This window comes from Panthera pardus, unplaced genomic scaffold, assembly GCF_024362965.1.
Source record: "Panthera pardus isolate Hobbes unplaced genomic scaffold, ASM2436296v1 HiC_scaffold_25, whole genome shotgun sequence".
Classification (NCBI taxonomy): domain Eukaryota; kingdom Metazoa; phylum Chordata; class Mammalia; order Carnivora; family Felidae; genus Panthera; species Panthera pardus.
This window is the reverse complement of record NW_026526821.1, coordinates 30,503,384-30,524,264: the sequence shown is the minus strand read 5'-3', so window position 1 is coordinate 30,524,264 and position 20,881 is coordinate 30,503,384. Positions and strand designations below refer to the sequence as shown.

Below are 20,881 nucleotides of genomic sequence, written 5' to 3'. Positions count from 1 at the left end.
GTACTTCCGAATGCTTTTAAGACTTTCCACCTCTTCTTCTTCTTCTTCAGCAGTGATGTCTTTGGGTTCAAAATAAACCAGCTTAACCAGGGTTCCACCAATATCCAAGCCAAACCATGGAAAAACTAAATGGGAAAAGAAAAAAAAAGTCAGAACAACTTTTTTTTTTCTGAAAACTAAACACATACGTACTAGATTAGCAATTTATTCATACCCTGAGGTTTCCAAGGACTAGAGAAACAAAAAGGGCGTTAGGAAAAGAAACAGGATTCTGTCTGATCTGGAAAATATCTTTAAAAAAAAAAGTCACATTGGGGCGCCTAGGTGGCGCAGTCGGTTAAGCCTCCGACTTCAGCCAGGTCACGATCTCGCGGTCCGTGAGTTCGAGCCCCGCGTCGGGCTCTGGGCTGATGGCTCGGAGCCTGGAGCCTGTTTCCGATTCTGTGTCTCCCTCTCTCTCTGCCCCTCCCCCGTTCATGCTCTGTCTCTCTCTGTCCCAAAAATAAATAAAAAACGTTGAAAAAAAAAAAAAATTAAAAAAAAAAAAAAAAGTCACTGACACAAAAACAGACAGATCAGTGGAACAGAACAGAGAACCCAAAAATGGACCCACAAACGTATGGCCAACTAATTTCTGACAAAGCAGGAAAGAGTATCCAACGGAATAAAGACAGTCTCTTCAGCAAATACTGCTGGGAAAACTGGACAGCAACATGCAGAAAAATGAGCCTGGACCATTTTCTTACACCATACACAAAAATAAACTCAAAATGGATGAAAGACCTAAATGTAAGACAGGAAGCCATCAAAATCCTCGAGGAGAAAACAGGCAAAAACCTCTTTGACCTTGGCCACAGCAACTTTCTTACTCAACAGGTCTCCGGAGGCAAGGGAAACAAAAGCAAAAATGCACTATTGGGACCTCATCAAAATAAAAAGCTTCTGCACAATGGGCACCTGGGTGGCTCAGTCGGTTGAGCATCCAACTTCGGCTCAGGTCATGATCTCGTGGTCTGCGAGTTCGAGCCCCATGTCGGGCTCTGTGCTGACAGCTCAGAGCCTGGAGCCTGTTTCTGATTCTGTGTCTCCCTCTCTCTCTCTGCCCCTCCCCTGCTCATGCTCTCTCAAAATGCTCGAAAATAAAAATAAACATTAAAAAAAAAAAAAATTTTTTTTTTTTTAAAAAGCTTCTACACAGGGAAGGAAACAATCAGCAAAACTAAAAGGCAACCAACAGAATGGGAGAAGATATTTGCAAACAACATATCAGATAAAGGGTTAATATCCAAAATCTATAAAGAACTTATCACACAAACTCAACACCCAAAAAACAAATAATCCAGTGAAGAAATGGGCAAAAGACATGAATAGACACTTCTCCAAAGAAGACATCCAGATGGCAACAGACACATGAAAACATGCTCACAACATCACTCATCATCAGGGAAATAACAAATCAAAACCACAATGAGATACCACCTTACACCTGTCAGAATGGCTAACATTAACAACTCAGGCAACAACAGATGTTGGCGAGGATGCGGAGAGAGAGGATCTCTTTTGCACTGCTGGTGGGAATGCAAACTGGTGCAGCCACTCTGGAAAACAGTATGGAGGTTCCTCAAAAAATTAAAAATAGAACTACCCTATGACCCAGCAATTGCACTACTAGGCATTTATCCAAGGGATACAGGTGTGCTGTTTCAAAGGGGCACATGCACCCCAATGTTTATAGCAGCACTATCAACAATAGCCAAAGTATGGAAAGAGCCCAAATGTCCATCGATGGATGAATGGATAAAGAAGATGTGGTGTGTGTGTGTGTGTGTGTATACACATACATGTATATGTATACACACACACACACACAATCTTCTTTATCTTTTATGTATATAAATGTGTATATATATGTATATACACACATATCTTTATGTGTGTGTGTATATATATATATATATATACATACACACACACACTGGAGTATTACTCAGCAATCAAAAAGAATGAAATCCTGCCATTTGCAACTACGTGGATGGAACTAGAGGGTATTACGCTAAGTGAAATTAATCAGTCAGAGAAAGACAAGTATCATATGGCTTCACTCATACAAAGAATTTAAGATACAAAACTGATGAACATAAGGGAAGGGAAGCAAAAATAATATAAAAACAGGGAAGGGGACAAAACATTAAGAGACTCTTAAACATGGAGAACAGAGGGTTACTGAAGGGTATGGGGGGGAGTGGGCAAAATGAGTAAGGGGCATTAAGGAATCTACTCCTGAAAACATTGTTGCACTGTATGCTAACTTGGATGTAAATTTAAAAAAATAAAAATAAAAAACATATTTTTAAAAATGTATTATTTCAAAAAAAGTCACAAAGATCAGGAAGAAAAACATCAAAATATTGAGTCAACCCAGCCCTCTTGCACAAATAAGCCCAAACTACACAATGAAATATTAAAAAACAACAAAATGACTACCCATGAATCTCAACTTTGAAAAAAAGAAAAAAAAAGATTGAGAATGAAAATCTACATCCTTCCTCTTGGCTCAAAGAAGAAATGTTGAAACTTTTCAGAGCTCTGGTTTAGTATGCAAACTAGAAATAGAGGAAATTCCCAACCTTATGTAACATGTAAGCTCCAGTGGTCAATTTCTCAAAACCTGATGTCCCTAAAATAAAAGGTTTCAAAGGACTTTATGGTAACATATTTTAGAGTTAATATCTGTTCCCAAAAAAATCCTTCCCAAAAAATAGCTTCAGGAGATCAGATCAAAATGGACTGCACAGACTGCCTTGCCCTCCTAGCTTAGATCGCAGAAATGACTAAAGATACAGATTTATTGATGTATTATTTTCCAAAATAATTCCGGGAAACAAGAAACGATAGGATCAGCAAAACTAAGTTGATAAGGGCAGTAACTGTCCAGAACCCTAAAAAGAAGAATGCTATAAAAAAACAAAACAAAACAAAAAAAAAACTGGGAATAAACAAACAGTGCCTGGGTGGCTTCGTTAGCTGGGCATCCAACTCATGATCCCAGGGATTAAGCCCCTCTTTGGGTCTGCACTGAGGAGGGAGCCTGCTGGAGATTCTCTCTCTCTTTCCCTCTGCCCCTCTCCCCCACTCAAGCTCTCAATTTCTCTCTAAAATAAATAAATAAATAAAATAAAAATTGGGAGCAGCTATGAAGGCTGGGAGAGTACACGGGTGCTCCATCAAGCTGTACATAGGAGTGGCTGCCATGGAGAAACAGGGACAGGCTCTGGTGGTCATGGGTGATCTGGTGGGGAATGCATCTGGTGCAACTGAACAGACCAACCACTTCCCTCTACTGAGAACCACTCCCCACACCTCCACCCCTCCAGAGGCAAAGTCTTCATTAAACACAAGCACTTCAGCCAAAGACTCAGAATGGCACCCACCCAAGTAGCTACTATCACCCCAGAAGAAATGAGGAGACATGTATCTGGACATACATCCCTACAATCCACCTTCAGAAACTGGTAAAGAGATACTGCATCCACTGACAGAAAAGCAATCCTCAAAATAGAGATGATCACTTCACAAATTAGAATCACCAAAAGGGATATCTACACCACAAAAACGAGGAACTAAACATCTTTAGAAAGAGTTTCAGAAACAAACAGGAGACTTAAAAAGAATCATAATTATCCTCAGGGGTAAAATAAGAAGAAACTAAGAAATGATTGCCATCTGTGGTTGTAACTGCACGAATCCACACATAAAATTATACAGAACTAAATACGTACACACAAAAGAGTTTTTGTATAATTGGTTAGGCCTAAGTCAAGTCTGTGAACTGTATCAGTGTTAATTTCTTAGTTGGGGGTTGTGAAGCTTTGGAAACCAAAAAAAGAGGGAAGGGGACAAACTAGTATACACTTGACAGAGATCAGTCTCAAAAACAGGCTGAGTAAAAGAAGCCTCACACAAAGGCTACATGCTATATGATTCCACGCATATGAAACTCCAGGAAATGCAAAGCAATCATTTCTGCATTTGATAGGAAGTAGACTGTAGGCTGGGGGAGGAAGGGGAGGGAAGGACTATAGGAGCAGAAGAAAACTTTCTGTATTAACCCAAACCTTTTTTTAAAATATAGATGTAATTTATTGTCAAGTTAGTTAGCTAACATACAGTGTATACGGTGTGCTCTTGGCTTCGGGAGTAGATTCCCATGATTTATCACTTACATACAACACCCAGTGCTCATACCAACAAGTGTCCTCCTCAATGCCCATCACCCATTTTCCCCACCCCCCAGCTCCCCACACCCTTCCAGCCTCAGTTTGTTCTCTGTATTTAAAAGTCTCTTATGGTTTGCCTCCCTCTGTTTGTAACTATTCATGTATTTTTTTCTTTCCCTTCCCCCATGGCCTTCTGTTAAGTTTCTGAACTTCCACGAATGAGTGAAAACATGATATTTGTCTTTCTCTGACTTATTTCACTTAGCAAAATGTCCTCCAGTTCCATCCACATTGTTGCAAATGGCAAGGTTTCATTCCTTTTCACTGTGGAGTAGTATTCCATTGCGGGGGGGAAAGGGGGGGCACATCTTTATCCCTTCATCAGTTGATAGACATTTGGTAGTAACCCAAATCTTGATTGTTGGAGGTGAAGGGAGAGCTCCATGGGTGTGTCTATATATCTGTCAAAATGCATGGAACTATACACTTTAAATAGATGCAGTTGCTTGTATGTAAATTGTTCCTCAATAAAGAGTTTTATAAAATAAGAAAAAGGAAAAAATCTATTTCCAAAATAAAGCTCAAAAGATGTATTTAACAGCAAAATAGGCAAAGAAAAAAATGGAAAACAAAACTAAGAAATTCTCCCCAAATCCTCTCAGGTATGAAGGAAAAGTAGATATATATAGAAATACAGAACCATAACTTCTGTGAGTCCCAGAAACTTCCTGGGGAAGGCAGAGGAGGAAAAGACATAAATCATCAGGTTCACTAAGTGTCAAGCAGAACCAATTAGTGGCAAACAGACAGACAGACTTAGACACATTCTATTGAAATGTCAAGAAATCCTAAACACTTCCAAAGACAAAAGCATATTCCTACAAAGATACATAAATCACATAAAGGTGGAAATGGATTTTTCATCAGCGACATAGATGCTAGAAGATAATGGAGCACTAGCTTCAAAGTTATAAGGAAAAAGACTTTGAAACATATCCAGCCAAATCAGCTTTCAAGGAGGAGTGCAAAAGAAATTTTCACACATGAAAGAGCTCAATGTTTACTACTCAAAGACCTTCTCTGAAAAGAAAGAAAAAAAAAAAAAGGACCTTCTCTGAAATAATTAGTAAATGCCTTCCAATATAATTTTAAAAGCATCCAAATATGAGCTTTAAGAAACAATGATCAGCAAAGGAAACAATACATGTGACTTTCTGAAAAATCAGCAATCTGGAACTAAAATATATGATTTCAACATAGGAAGCTGAAAAGAGAAGTGAGAGACAAGTGAAGCAAACAGTAGCTCTGTCTTGATAGGGAAAAGAAGATACAAATTCTGATTAATTCTAAATAAGGAGAAAAAAGTGATAGTTTAAATACATCAAAAATGTACAGGTAACTCTAGAAGAAAAGAAAATGAACATATGACCTCCAAACAACTATGGAAACAAATCAGTTCAAAAACAAAGAAAAAAAATATGGCAAACACAAAACAAAAAAAGACAGGAATGAACACAAATACATCAGTAATCACTAATAGGTCAAATTACCCTTCTACAGAAGAAATTTGATTATATGCTTATATATTATATATACATTTAAGATAATACAAGTAGACTGAGGTAAATATATGGCAAAACACAGAGAGAGTCCTATCATAAAGAGTTGGATGCTTTAAGATGAAAACAGCATTCAGTCAAAAATACTCAAATCAAAATCTTAAGCACCTCACTGGAGACTGATATACCAGATAGAACAGGTGACATATTTAGGAACCATGATAAGTTAAAGTCAAACCTTATGTATCAAGACCAGCACCGCACTTAACAGGGACTACTTTGCTCACATGAGAGGTGCCCCTCCAAACAGCTATCTACCAAGGAAATAGGATTCACAACTCCCATCTTACACTCACTTGCCATTATACATTCACTGACCAATTTGGTGGGTAGAATCACTGGCACCATTTATTTAACAGACTTGAAATATATATATACTTGAATCTGGGTAAGCAAAATGAATTCCTGAATAATGCTACTCCACGTATTAAGCAAATGTTAATAGAAATTAAGTACAATACTAGCAGACTAAATAAAATTCAAAACAAAAAGGATTAAAAGGGAATAAAAAGAAACTGTATCATGAGCATAAAAGAAGTAGAACTGATGTGATCCTAACAAATGCTTCAAAAATATTAAAAACAAGGAGAAACTGACAAATCTACACAACAATGTGAGAATGACACAGGTATCAGAAATTTGTACTCTCTCTCACACACACACACACACACACACACACACACAAAATAAAGGTATAGAGGATTTGAATATAAAGCTAGTAAGGTCAATCTATGAAACATAAATAACCCTATCAAAAAAACACACAAATACACCTTCCTTTCAAATACCTATAAACCATACAAATTAACTGCACAAGCTTAAAGAACCTCAAACTCCAAAGAACAAAAACAAACCACATTCACTTTCCACAATAACTCAACATTATGAATTAATCCAACAAACACAAAGAAATAAATCTCTCCACCTGAAAATTTTTAAACCCACTTCTTTTAACTCTGAAATAAAAGGAGAAATCAAAACAAAATTTATTTTTGGGTGAATGACAATAAGAACATTATGTATCAAAATCAGTAAGATACACCCTCCATGGTACCCGAAGGGAAATTTCTGGCCTTAAAAGTTTATCAAATGGATGCAAAAAAGAAAACCTGAATATAAAGGGAAATGTCACACACAATTCACACAATTTGAAATGCTAGAAAAAGAATAAATTAGATCCAAAATAAGCAGAAAGGAATTATTAAGAACAAAAGCAAGATGTAGGGGTGCCTGCGTGGCTCAGTTGGTTGGATGTCCAACTTCTGTGCTGACAGCTCAGAGGCTAGAGCCTGCTTCAGATTCTATGTCTCCCTCTCTCTCTGCCCCTTCCCCACTCACACTCTCTCAGAAATAAACATTAAAAAAAGAAAAAAATGTTTTAAAGAGATGTAAATGAAATTAGAAAAACATGATCATCATGAACAACACCACAGGAGAGCTGACCAATAACATCAAGCTTTGAAAAAGCCATTAATACAGACAAATTTCTGGTAAGTATATCCAAGAAAAAGAAAGAAGATATAGCTTTTCTTTTAAAAAAAAAAAAAAAAAGAAAAATCAAAGATGAGTATGTAACCAGAGACTACATGAGTGTACAATTTCATATTAAGTTTAAAATGTACACCAGAAAATTAGCAAGAAAAAATAGAGTACAAAAAGTGGCTCAAAATAAGATCAAAAACACAAATCAAAAGCACTGAAAAATTTTAAAAAGATGTGAAAGATCTTTCAGCCAAACAAGAACAAAAAAGCACCAGGCCTTAATGGTTTCCAGGCAAACCTTTAAGAGCTTCTAGGTTACAGAAAAATCTAAAAAGATTCCTAAGTCATTCTAACCTCATATCAAAACTAGAAAAGAGGGGCACCTGGGTGACTCAGTCAGTTGAGCATCCCACTCTTGATTTTGGCTCAGGTCATGATCTCACAGTTCGTGGGATTGAGCCCCATGTTGGACTCTGCAATGAGTGTGGAGCCTGCTTAAGATTTTCTTTCTCTTTCTCTCTTTCTCTCCCCCCCCCCCCACTCCCCACATTCTCTCTGGAAAAAAATAAACTAGAAAAGAAACCTCTCACAACAAAATGCATTAAATTACTAAACAATGTCCAGTTGTGCAGTAAGAGTAATTAACCATAGTCAACAGATATTCTTCTCAGGAATGCAAAAAGATGGTTTTCACGTTAGATTCCAAAAAATAACAACAATACTTAGAGACAAATCTTAGTACTAAGTATGTACAATAGCTATTATTAAAATAGTGTACTGAAAATCAGAGCAGCGGAAAGATTCCTGTTCCAGGACAAAACACTGAGTATTATTAAAATGTCAATTCTCCAAGTTAACCTAACAATGTCAATGCAATTCTAATGAGAACACTATGGCTGACTCCCCAGAAGCCATTCCACCTCAGTCCCAGGCAGGGACAGTCCTGAATTTTTTTTACACCTACAAAAATTCCATTCTCAATGACAGGCCTGACCCAAACTGGCACAGGTCATGAAAAGTCTGTCCCTGGTACCTATAAGAAAAGTTTCTTCACTCAAGAAAGCAATAGTGCTAAATAGGATTGAAGCAAGGAGATTAGATTCCTATTTTCCGACCTGTAGTGCCATTTTTTTTTAAATGTGTATTTTGAGAGAGAGCAAGAACGAGAGTGGGCATATGCTCAGGCAAGCAAGCAGGGGAGGGGCAGAGAAAGAAAAGAGAGAAAGAGAATTCCAAGCAGGCCCCGCACTGTCAGCGCAGAGCCCAACTCGAGCTCATGAACGGTGAGATCATGATCTGAGCCAAAATCAAGAGCCGTAGGCTTAACCAACTGAGCCACCCAGGCACCCTGTGCCATTCTTTTAACCATCAACTTTAGGAGGCCACCAACCTGTAATTACCACAGACACAGCACTCCACCAACAAACATATCACATCAATAGGATTAGAATCTTGGAGTCTGGGTGGCTCAGTGGTTATGAGTCAGATTCTTGATTTCAGCTTAGGTCATGATCTCACAGTTCATGGGTTCGAGCCCGGCATAAGGCTCTGTGCTGGGAGCGTGGAGCGCCTGCTTGGGATTCTCTCTCTCCCTCTCTCTGCCCCTCCCCTGCTCTCCCTCTCTCTCTCAAAATAAATAAACATTTTTTTTTTTTTAATAGGACTGGAATCTGAAGGTCTGGACAAACCTAAGACCAATGGAAGATTTTATAATGCTTAAAGCTTAAATGCTTAAAATGAGTAAACCTTAAGCTTTACTCCCATTTCCTTAGATTAAAAAATTTAAACATTAACATATAGTTATTATGTATTAAATGATTATTAACAGTCAAGCACTCTATTAGGCACTTGACTGCATAAATTTATTTAATGTTTGCAACGATCATATAAGGCAAGTACTATAATCATCCCACTTTACAGATTAAGAAACTGAAGTGCACAAGAGTCCAAGGTCACAATCAAGAAAAGGCAGAGGTAGGGACTCAAACCCAGATTTCCTAAATCCTTTCACAAGCATTTTCAACAAGTGTCTGTACAAACCTAAGAACACAAAACACACACCCTTGAGTTAATAAGAAAATAAAATTAGGAGTTTAATAAAAATCACATACTTTAAAAAATTAGGAGGATCAACAATATATAAAGAAAAATAAGGAGTCTTGGGCAGAGCTCAGTTCATATGCTTGTTACAGACTTTAACGGTTTCTGGATTTTTCTCTGTACTACTCATCAAACGATTTACGTACCCAAGAACTGAGAAACACTGAGAAGCACAGGAGGTCCATTAGACACATGTTCTCTGATAATGGCTGAGAGAATTATGCCAGGCCATATAATTGTTATTTCAAAACATTCAACTGCCCAAAGGGATTAGATTCCCATCACTGACTGCAGACTGCCTCATATACTATAACAGAATGAATACTGGAATAAGCTTTCTAATCCTTGTTCAAAACACTGTTTCTGGTGGGAAAAGGAACTTCTGCTATACCATCAGTCTTCATATCTCACCAACAGAATACTTATTCATCACTTCCAATTACTGAATTATTCCATTAATTTTCACAGATATTTTAGTCTGTCTGCAACCCTTCACATATATCCTGGTATTAAGGCCTCCAAGGCACTCAGTCTAGACAATCTACACTTGACTTAGAATTTAAACTCTGCCTCACAGGTTATTTATGTAAAACCATCTGTAGCACCACGTCTGTCTCATAATAGGTCTCAACAACTGAAAGGCTTTCAAATGGGAAATAAATGGTGTATAAGAATGTGCTGTTTTCCAATACTATGAACCACATCTTTACCAGACCGATGTGGTTAAGATATTGCAAACCCAAATCTCTGGGCCGATCTAGGCAGCAATCTTTGGCACCAATTAAAAGGCCTACTTTAATAATATTCTTGGGGCATCTGGGTGGCTCAGTCGGTTGGGCGTCCGACTTCGGCTCAGGTCATGATCTCGCAGTCTGTGAGTTCGAGCCCTGCATCAGGCTCTGTGCTGACAGCTCAGAGCCTGGAGCCTGTTTCAGATTCTGTGTCTCCCTCCCTCTCTGACCCTCCCCCGTTCATGCTCTGTCTCTCTCTGTCTCAAAAATAAACATAAAAAAAAATTTTTTTTTAATTAAATAAAAACTATTATTCTCAAAATAGTTTTAACTTGGGGACTAGATTCCTATATAATATATATTATCAAACCAGTAGACTCAATAATAAATTCTACATTTTGGAAATATAAACCCACAAAACCTAATAAACTACTAGAAAACTAAAGATGGCTTCCACTTTTAGAAAGCAAACTTTAAGCTGTTATTTACAAGAGAAGTTTTCACATGCTGGTCAGTCTCACTGACATACACTGAGAAAGAACATAATAAACTAAGAACCGTGCCTGAAGATAAAAATATCCCACGGTATGAACCTGAAAAAACATTCACCAGGTTATAAATTTAAGCCTAAGAAACATCACTGTTCTTCTAAATGACCAAAATAACTATTCTTTTCTGCTTGATAAGGTCCTAACAGCCTACAGTCTATTGTCTTGTTCCTTCTCTCTCCTTTTAACATGTGTTTAAGCAAAAGATTTTTTTAGTATTTTGAGAGGGGGGGAGGGGGGGAGGGAGGGAGGGAGAGAGGGAGAGAAGGAGGGAGGGAGGGAGAGGGAGGGAGGGGGAGGGGGAGGGGGGGGGAGGGGGAGGGGGAGGGGGAGGGGGAGGGGGAGGGGGAGGGGGAGGGGGAGGGGGAGGGGGAGGGGGAGGGGGAGGGGGAGGGAGAGGGGGAGGGAGAGGGAGAGGGGGAGGGAGAGGGAGAGGGAGAGGGAGAGGGAGAGGGAGAGGGAGAGGGAGAGGGAGAGGGAGAGGGAGAAATCATTTGCGCACATGCAGGGGAGGGGGAGGGAGGGACAGAGGATCCCAAGCAGGCTCTGCACTGATGGGGGGCTCAAACTCAGGAACCATGAGATCATGATCTGAACCAAAGCTGGACACTTAACCAACTGAGCCACCTAGGAACCCCTAAAAGATTTTTTAAGTTTACTTATTTCTTTTGAAAGAAAGAGATCACTAGCGAGAGAGGGGCACTATGAGTACAGAGCCCAATGCAGGGCTCAAACTCACGAACCAAACCGTGAGATCATGACCTGAGCTGAAATCAAGAGTCAGGCAATTGGGGCTCCTGGGTGGCTCAGTTGGTTAAACGTCCAACTTCAGCTCAGACCATGATCTCACAGTTCGTGGGTTTGAGCCCCACATTAGACTCTGTGCTGACAGCTCACAGCCTGGAGCCTGCTTCACATTCTGTCTCTCCATCTCTCTCTGCCCCTTCCCCACTCACACTCTATCTCTGTTTCTCTCTCTCTCTCAAAAATAAATAAAAACAATTAAAAAAAAAAAAAAAAAGAGTCGGGTGATTGAGCCACGCAGGTGCCCCAAAAGATTTTTAATAGCATACATCACTTCTCCTTTATGGTACCCCCTAGATAAAAAAGGGTAGGGATGCTAACACTGTTTGAACAATCATATTACCTAAATACACATGGCCCCTAAAATAACATACTGTACCATTTTACACAGCTGCATACTTTGGATTATTTTTAGGCCCTGCTTAATGCTTCACATTCTTTGAACAACCAAAGTGAAGGACCATGTTTACTTTGATTTCATTTAGATTTGAAGTTGATAAAAAGGTTAAAAAGCATCCTCTCCCATTCTGTACCTCAAACATAGGCTACGAAGCAACAGAAATCTTTTCACTGAGCTCCTAATGGGCAGTCTTCCCTAATTCCCTAACTGAAGATGAAACACTGCACCTAATAAGGGGCAGTCTCCCAGGGCCCCAGCACCAATTCCTTTCTGCCAACACTGATGCTCCCCAAAAGCCAAGGAAAAGCAACCATTTGCTAGGCTGGCATTATCAAGCTACAGAAACTTTTTTTTTTTTTTAAAGAGTTTTAAGTTTATTTTTTTAGTAATCTCAACACCCAATGTGGGTCTCAAACTCACAACCCCAAGATAAGAGTCGCATGTTCTACCAACTGAGCCAGCCAGGCACCCCTAAAAGCTTTTTCTAGATCAATGGAAATTAAGGATATTCCACGACTAACAGGAGTCGAAAATCAACGTGTCCCAAAGATCTCCCTGGAGTGCTACAACATGCTTCATGCTTTGAAGTCACCTTCAAAAATCCAGCTCATCCACCAGCCACATGGGATACTCCCATCCCAGGTTCCACACCTCTAACACATCTGCTGCACATCTGGGACCCTTGCTTAAAATGCATGTTCTCTTGTGACATGCCTGTATACATTTGTCAAAGTATACATTTTGCTGTATGTAATTATGCCTCAGTAAAATTTTTTTAAAAATTAACAGATGCATTAAAAAAGCAGGGGGGCGCGCCTGGGTGGCTCAGTTGGTTAAGCAATCAACTTCGGCTGAGGTCTTGATCTCACGGTGAGTTAGAGCTTCGCACTGGGATCTCTGCTGTCAGCATGGAGCCTGCTTCAGATCCTCTGTCCCCTTCTCTCTGCCCCTCCCCCACTCATGCTCTGTCTCAAATAGAAATAAACATTAAAAAAAATTAACAGGTGCATGTTCTTAGACTTGTTTGCAGACCTGAATGGGTTTTTGGTTTTTTTTTTTTTTTAGGCTTCTAAGTAATTCCATGTAAGAACCACTGCTCTGGGTTATGCTGCATGTACCTTCCCCTACTCAAAAATAGGGAAAGTCAAGAACACTGGGTCTGAAAGTCAGACACCTAATCACACAGATCCATTATTAACTCACTACATGCCCTTGGACAAAGGAAAAATTTCACTGACAGTTTCCTCTTCTGGAAACTAGAGATAAAAAATACCTACCACATAGGGTAACTGTGAGACTTCAATGATAGGTTTTTAACATATTTGACACAGTGTCTAACACAAGCAGTACATTACCATCATTAGCATCTTTGTTTCCTTTTTTTTTTTTTTTTGACGTTTATTTATTTTTGAGAGACAGACCAGGAGCGGGAGAGGGGCAGAGAGAGAGAGAGGGAGACACAGAATCTGAAGCAGGCTCCAGGCTCCGAGCTGTCAGCACAGAGCCTGACGCGGGGCTCAAACCCACAAACCGTGAGATCATGACCTGAGCCGAAGTCGGACACTTAACTGACTGAGCCGCCCAGTCACCCCTGGTTTCCATCACTTTAAATCAATCTTTACTTGGTATTTCTCTGTCCTGTGAGACATACTCTACCTAATCTAAAACTTTTAAAGAACTTCTTACACACAGACATGCCTAGCCTCATCCCTAATGGGATGGGAACAGGTTTGAGAATTACACTGTTCTGGGGAACATGTGTGGCAGAACATGACTATGACCAGGGCCCACAAGAATTCCTAAGATAAACTGAATAGCTCCTTCTAGTTTCAAATGACATCTAGTCTCCTACCTTTAGACAAGTAGTTTAAGGACATCAGAATGAAGCTCTCTAACCTCCAAAGAAAGATGGCACCACCCTATACCCAACTTTACCAAAAATAAATACAGAGATTTATTTAGTCTTTACTGAATTCTCTCAGAGGTGAAACCATTCTTGGAGGGTTCAGAAATCAAGAGGCTGCCTCTCCATCTAACAGGTGCACCCCTGGACAGTAACAGAAAAAACAAATGGAAGAAAGAAATAACCTTTTTGGCAGGTCTCATTACCTGAGAGATGGCTTTTCATGATTTATCAGAGAAAGCAATAAAGGCAACCATGACAAACATCAGACATAAAAACAAAAATAAATATGTAAATAAATAAATAAATCCGACATGAATATCTGTCTTGGTTCCTTAAAAGATATCTCAGGGACGCCTGGGTGGCTCAGTCGGTTAAGCATCTAATTCTTTTTTTTTTTTTTTTTTTAATTTTTTTGTTTGTTTGTTTGTTTATTTTTGAAAGAGAGAGAGAGAGTGAGTGGTAGAAATGCAGAGAGAGAGGAAGACACAGGATATGAAGCACGCTCCAGGCTCGGAGTTGTTAGCACCACATTCCACGCGGGCTCGAACCCACAGGCCAGGAGATCATGACCTGAGCCAAAATCAGACATTTAACCGACTGAACCACCCAGGTGCCCCTAGCATCCAATTCTTGATTTCAGCTCAGTTCATGATCTCCACGGTCTTAGCATGGAGCCTGCTTGAGATTCTCTCTCCTGCTTGCAGGTGCACTCTCTCTCTAAAAACAAAAAAAAAAAAGACATCTCAAAACCACCTTACATACCACCCCCACCCCCCAATACAATCTAAACCAGAGTTTTCCACAGGTGTCTCTGAGCAGCTGTATCTAAATGATATGAGGAATTTGTTAAAATGCAGCTTCTTAGAATCCTCCCCAGATTCTGATTCAAAAAGATGGAGTTGGACCCAAGGAATCTGCATTTTTAACTCCCAAGGTCATTTTTATGCTCAAAATTTGGAAGTACTTCCACAGTAGCTAGAAATTTTCACCCCAAGTAAGTCTTGAACACAAAAGATAGTGATTATGCTTAGCTTTAGAGCAATGAAGAAACAGCTAATAGAATATACACAATTCAATAAAGCACAGTGGTTGAGAGGACGTATGGAGCTGGACTTCCTGAATTTACATTTCTATCCCACTACTCACAAGTCATTTGACAGGGGGCAAATGTACCCCCGTTTTCTCATCTGTAAAATGGAATAAACAAGTTATGAATACTAATGAGTTATTAAAGCTCTCAGTAGAGTGCCTGACCTCCGCAAACACCCAAAACACAATCCTTATTTAGAAAGTGGGTGATGGGCATTGAGGAGGGCATCTGTTGGGATGAGCCCTGGGTGTTGTACGGAAACCAATGTGACAATAAATTATATTTAATATAAAAAAAAAGTACTTATTTAGAATTCTTATGGTCAATGGCTAAAAGACAGCTGGCTAGAGGGCTGTGAATCTCTGAAATTTACAACCATCTCTGATGATGTAGTACAAAACCATTAACGTTTTGCATTGCTTAAAAATCAGGTGCTTCTCGGGGCGCCTGGGTGGCTCAGTCGGTTAAGCGTCCGACTTCAGCTCAGGTCACGATCTTGCGGTCCGTGAGTTCGAGCCCCGCGTCGGGCTCTGGGCTGATGGCTCAGAGCCTGGAGCCTACTTCCGATTCTGTGTCTCCCTCTCTCTCTGACCCTCCCCCGTTCATGCTCTGTCTCTCTCTGTCTCAAAAATAAATAAACTTAAAAAAAAAAAAATTTAAAAAAAAAAAAAAAATCAGGTGCTTCTCAAATAAAACACAAACCAGGTAACTGGTTCTAAACATGGTATCGATTGAGAGCAGTTAATCTGTTTTCCAAATTTCTTTCAAGACAGGAAAAGACAAAGTAATTCAGACTCCCAAATTTTTCACAGCAAAACAGGGCTACATTTAACATTTAATCATCCAAATCATGTAAAAGTACAGCAACCTGGTGGCTGGCTGAGGTACAAGACCATCCAATAAAGACCTCACTCTCGTAACCTGCATTTAAAACAGACTGATTTCCTGAAAGAGGAATTTGGCAACAAGACAAAAATCTAACCATATGTAAAACGTCACTAAATGATAAAGCTTATATTAGAGTATTAAGACAGTGGATACTTTCAACAGTAGCAATAGCTACTAGACTGAGGATGCTAACTGAAGACCTTTAAAGGGGTGAAAATGTATGGACTAGAACACAACGCAGGAAAAGCAGCCTGATAAGAAAATGGAGAAACCGATTCTCCAGAAAGAGCATGTGCAACTGCCAAGGCGAGATTCCCTCAAAATAAAAAGCCTTAATGCCCAGAATGCTACAGACCTGAATCGTGAGTATCAGCAAATAGATGCAAAGAAAACAGAGATATCTGGGTGAGAGATGACCCGAATTCTCACGGGAAGAAAAGCAGCCAAAGCTTAAGTGCCCAGAACACGGAATCCAGTTTTAGGCCTGCAGCAACTCAAGGGCTAGTTAACCATTTTTAGGAAGGCCGAAATCTCCAGATTAAAGGGATTTAACGTCTTGGACACCGCTCTTTGGGACCCACGGAAAACAGACACGGGGGATTCAAAGGATTTAGGGGGAAAGGAGGAGGTGGAAATGAGTCAAAAGAAGCCTTCTCGACGATACAATCATGTGACTCTCGGGCAAAGAATGCCCAAGGAGCTAAGGAGAGGAAGAAAGGGTCCTGAGTAAAGACGCTCCACTTCCACCACCGTCAAGGGCGGACCACTGCGCCCGAGGTCTGGGCGGGGGCCGGACCCTAATGCCCCAAACTTGGACCTGAGGCCTCCAGCCGGGAGTCAGCCCATGCACCAACCTAGGACCACCGTGCGGGGGCACTGTCCCCACACGAGCGCGCGGGAAAAACGGCGGCCGCGCCGGAAGGGGGCAGGGCGAGCCGCGAGGACGACCCCCCGGGCACTTACGCTGCCGCTTCTTCCTGAGGCTTTCCACGCGCTGGCGGGAGGCCGAGGGAGCGCCGCTGTAGGAGCCGGGCCGGTTTCGCCTAATGCCCTCTGCCGAAGCCGAGGCAGAGGACCCGACTGGGGGCTCCGACGCGCTACTCGCCCGGCGCCGCAGCAGCTCCCGCCGCCGCCCATCAGGCCCTTCGGGCGCCGGCTCCCCCGCCGAGGCGGAGGTGTCGGCCGCTCTGCCGTGGCGCTCCATGGGCACGCCGAGCCGGCCCGCTCCCATCCGCAGCAGCCGCCGCTGCCGCCCAAGCCAGCCCCCCAGCGCCGAAACCCTCGTCGCCTCCTCCGCGGCAGTCCAGCCCAAGCAGAGGCGCCCCCTCCACCGTCCGCCTCTTCCGTTGCGCCAACGCGCAGCAAGCCAATCCAAATAGGGTGGGGGCGGCCCGAAGGCCTCGCGTCCAATCGCCTCCCTCACTCGAGGCGGATCGACCGCGCGTCCGTCCAATGAAAGGCTCCCAGGACGGGGCGGGGCGGAGAGTGGCGGGGGAGGGGATCGAAGCTTAGCCGCGAAGAAGGCGGTGTTGCCGAGGGGAGAGTGATGGCGGCGCCGCCCAATGGACGTGTGGGTGGAGGGGCTGGCTCACCCGCCCGCACTGGCGGACAGGTCAGGGGGGCCCTGCCCCTGAGTCCCGCCTCGCTGCTGCATCCCTTTCCCCCTGCCCGCGCCCTCCGCCAGCCCAGCAGTGTGCCCCCCAGCGTCTGGCCGCTAGTCTTTGGCAGACCGAAGGGCTTGAACCGCGGCTGATTTAGCCTTTGTCCCTTGGCCCGGTTCCGCCACTGCCGTCGAGACCACCAGCCCCTCCGCGCTCTTTTTTACCCTCTCCCCCAGCACTGCCACTGGCGTGGTTGGGCTAAGCCCCCTCCATTCCGCCTGCGTTGGAGAAACGTACCCGGTACCAGAAGGAAAGAAAGGTCTGGGGCTGGTCTCCATGGCAACTGGAAGAAAGAGGTGGGTTATAAATCCTACGCCACCCTTCAGTGCTGAAGGAGGGGGTGTGGGAGCCGGGGAGTAGGGTTTGCGTTTTGAAGGACAGTGTGGATTCCTTTTCCGTGCGGTGCACTAGGGGGACATAGAAGGATTTGGTGGCTGCCTTGGAACCTGGGTTGTAAGGGGTGTGTGTGTGCGCGCGCGCGAGCGTTAATCATCTTATTCCCTTTTGGGGGGCGAGACCACAGTCACCTCCAGCCCTGAGATACTGACCATTCACACCTATCTAAGGCCCTGCCACCCATCCCTTCTCCAAAGGTTATCCAAGCCTGGAATGACCCCACCTTGCTCTGTACCCTCAAGGCACTCCCTCAGTCCGTCAAGTTTAACAGGACTATTAGTTTTTCTTACTAATTATTCCTAAGTGCCTCTCCCGGGACACTGTAATGTCCCTTGGGTGATAGACCTCATTTTTTTTTTTAATTTTTTAATGTTTTTATTAATTTATTTTTGAGACAGAGAGACAAAGCATGAGCAGGGGAGGGACAGAGAGAGAGGGAGACACAGAATCCCAAGCAGGCTCCAGGCTCCGAGCTGACAGCACAGAGCCCGACGCGGGGCTCGAACCCACAAGTGGTGAGATCATGACCTGAGCTGAAGTCGGACGCTCAACCGACTGAGCCACCCAGGCGCCCCAGACCTCATTTTTTTTTTACCTTTGCCGTAATAACTGCTAGTAGCCCACAGAACGAGAAAGATAAGCTTCTCTCTTGCTTGTTGAGTAGAATTACCCAGGCTCACTCCAAACTAGTTCCCCCTCATTGTAGGAATAACCTTGGAAACCCTGTATCCAAACTCTGGAAATCCCGGCTCCTGCAAGAACCCATCCCAGATGGATCCTACAAGAACTAAGAACACCTGTAGCTAGCCTTCAAAATCCCAGTCCCCAGTATTGCTTATCTTTCTGCCTACACCTCACCAATCTGGTCCTCCTTGACCTGAGGGAGCTTTCCTCCAAGCCTGTTGAGCTGTGATAGATCATCCTGAAGAATCAAGAATCATCACCTAAGGCTGCCAAGATGAACCCCAATATCAAAATGACACCGAAAATAGGTGTAGAGGTTTTTTGGGGGGGTTGTGTGTGTGTGTGTGTGTGTGTGTGTGTGTGTGTGTTTTGCAGTGCACGTAATGCCCTTACATGTCATTTCATCTAGCAACACTTGGATAATGAGGCAAATTAACCAGAGGCACACAGCTTAAATGATAGAGCCTGGATTCCTGAGAAGTTCAGCTACCCTCTGCGTTACAGTTACCAAAAGGCACAGATTCAGTAAAATTCCAATAAATTAGTGGAAGGCTTTTTGTCATCTTAAATAAATATGTTTCTTCATTCCCTGGTGTAAGCTTACAGTGTGTGGCTATCATTAAAGTTTATCCAAAATAACAGGTGAAGCATATACTAATGACAATTAGGCAAGATGTTTATAATCCTAAAAGTAAAAATGCAAATAAACTGAACAAAAGAAACCAGACACTAAAGAATGCATACCATATGATTTACATGAAGTTCAACGTTAATAAATGATGTGAGAAGTCAGGATAATGGTGTTTGAGGGTGGGGGGAAGGGAAGAGAGTAGGCATGAGAGGGCAACAGATTAGACTTCTGTAAGGCTGGTAAGGTTCAATTTCTTTGGTCTAGGTGATGGCTACGTGGGTGTGTTCACTTTGCAATATTTCATCAAGATGTTCACTTGTGCACTTTATGTGTGTTATACTTAAATATGGCATTTATTTTTTTAAAAAATTGAAGATTTGTCCTGGACCAAGGAAGCCCATGATTAAGCTTACATTTTTTTTTTTTTTTCCCAAAAAAAGTCAAATGAAAGTAACAAGAGGTTTCCTTTTTGGGGCACCTGGGTGGCTGAGTCGGTTAAGCGTCCAACTTTAGCTCAGGCCATGATCTCACCGTCTGTGGGTTCGAGCACCAAGTCAGGCTCCAGCTGAGAGCCTGGAACCTGCTTTGGATTCTGTGTCTCCCCCTCTGTCTCTGCCCCTCCCATGCTCGCACTCTGTCTCTCAAAAAATAAAATTAAAAAACATTTAAAATTTAAAAAAAAAAAAAGGTTTCCTTTCTCTGTGGTTATTATAACACACAGCATCATTTAGAGGGACAGAATCATTAAGTTTTTTACCATTTGTCTCAGTTTACCCTTGGGGAGAAACCAGTTTTCTGGTATATACATCAGAATAAGCACAGAGGTCATAGTAAGCATAGTGCTTCAGAGGAACTAATCAAATTCTAAAGTAGTGATTTGCCATTGATAGAGCCATTAATGATAGAGCCATTTCAGTGACAAAACATCATATAGAATACACATCTACCATATTAGGTGCCTACTGCTAGGTCAGAAATAACCCCAAAACTTAGTGGCTGAGAACAGTAATGAATATATGTTATCTCCGTTTTTGTAGGTCAAGCATTTGGGAGTGATTTACCTGGGTGGTTCTGGCTCCGGGCCTTTCATGAAGTTGCAGTCAGTTGAGGGCGTATGGGCTGGAGGGTGCCCTTCCAAGATGGGTTATTTACATGACTGGCAAGCTGGTACTGGCTATTGGCAAGAGGCCTCAGCTCCCACAACATGGGCCTCTTCATAGGGTTGCTTGAATGTCCTCACAACATGACAGCTGGCTTCTCCCAAAGCTAGTGATTCAAAGAAAAACATGCAGAAGTCACAATATCTTTTAAGATCTAGCCTGGGAAGTCATACTTCCATCGTTTCTGCAACACCCTATTGCAATATCCAATATCCTGTTATTACACAGATCAGCCCTCTTCAAAGTGGGTTCATACTACACAAGGACACCAATACCAGGAAGAAGAGAGTCATTGGAGGCCATCTTAGGGCCCACAGTCTGCCCTCTGGATCCCAGGGGATGCGAGAAGCTTCACATTCTCATCTCTTACTGCTTCCTAAGAGCCAGGGGACAGACCCCTCTCTGAGTTTCCCTTGAGGTCTCTTGCAGCTAAAGTAGAGCAACTGGGGAGTAAAAAAAACCAGAAGTATGATCACCAGAGCACCAAGCCACAGAGGTTTATGGATCAAGTTCTCTCTCCTTTCATTGGGCTGTATTAGTGCCAGGAAAATGAAAAGCATAGAA

General features: G+C 42.2%; 1 protein-coding gene and 1 long non-coding RNA gene across 2 annotated transcripts; one reads left to right on the top strand and one right to left on the bottom strand.

Moving 5' to 3' along the window:
• Positions 1-26: 26 nt before the first annotated feature.
• On the bottom strand, positions 27-17,131 carry LOC128773487 (pantothenate kinase 2, mitochondrial-like). Its single transcript, XM_053890404.1, has 3 exons — positions 16,749-17,131; positions 12,718-12,866; positions 27-125 (listed from the first exon to the last, which is right to left on the bottom strand). Exons 1-2 carry the CDS (start codon positions 17,014-17,016, stop codon positions 12,805-12,807), a joined length of 330 nt encoding a protein of 109 aa, XP_053746379.1. The 5' UTR covers positions 17,017-17,131; the 3' UTR covers positions 27-125; positions 12,718-12,804.
• Positions 17,132-17,276: 145 nt separating this feature from the next.
• Positions 17,277-19,111, top strand: LOC109274757 (uncharacterized). The gene is made up of 2 exons (XR_008417766.1): positions 17,277-17,742; positions 18,549-19,111. It is a non-coding gene; the product is annotated as an uncharacterized LOC109274757 (long non-coding RNA).
• Positions 19,112-20,881: the final 1,770 nt, after the last annotated feature.

Bases quoted from the DNA above. Each gene is read 5' to 3' on its own strand.
- LOC128773487 (XM_053890404.1), bottom strand. From the start codon at position 17,016: ATGGGAGCGGGCCGGCTCGGCGTGCCCATGGAGCGCCACGGCAGAGCG. The intron at 12,867-16,748 runs GTAAGTGCCCGG...TATTTGAGACAG, and splicing joins CCTCAGGAAGAAGCGGCAGC to AGCATGAGTGGGGGAGGGGC.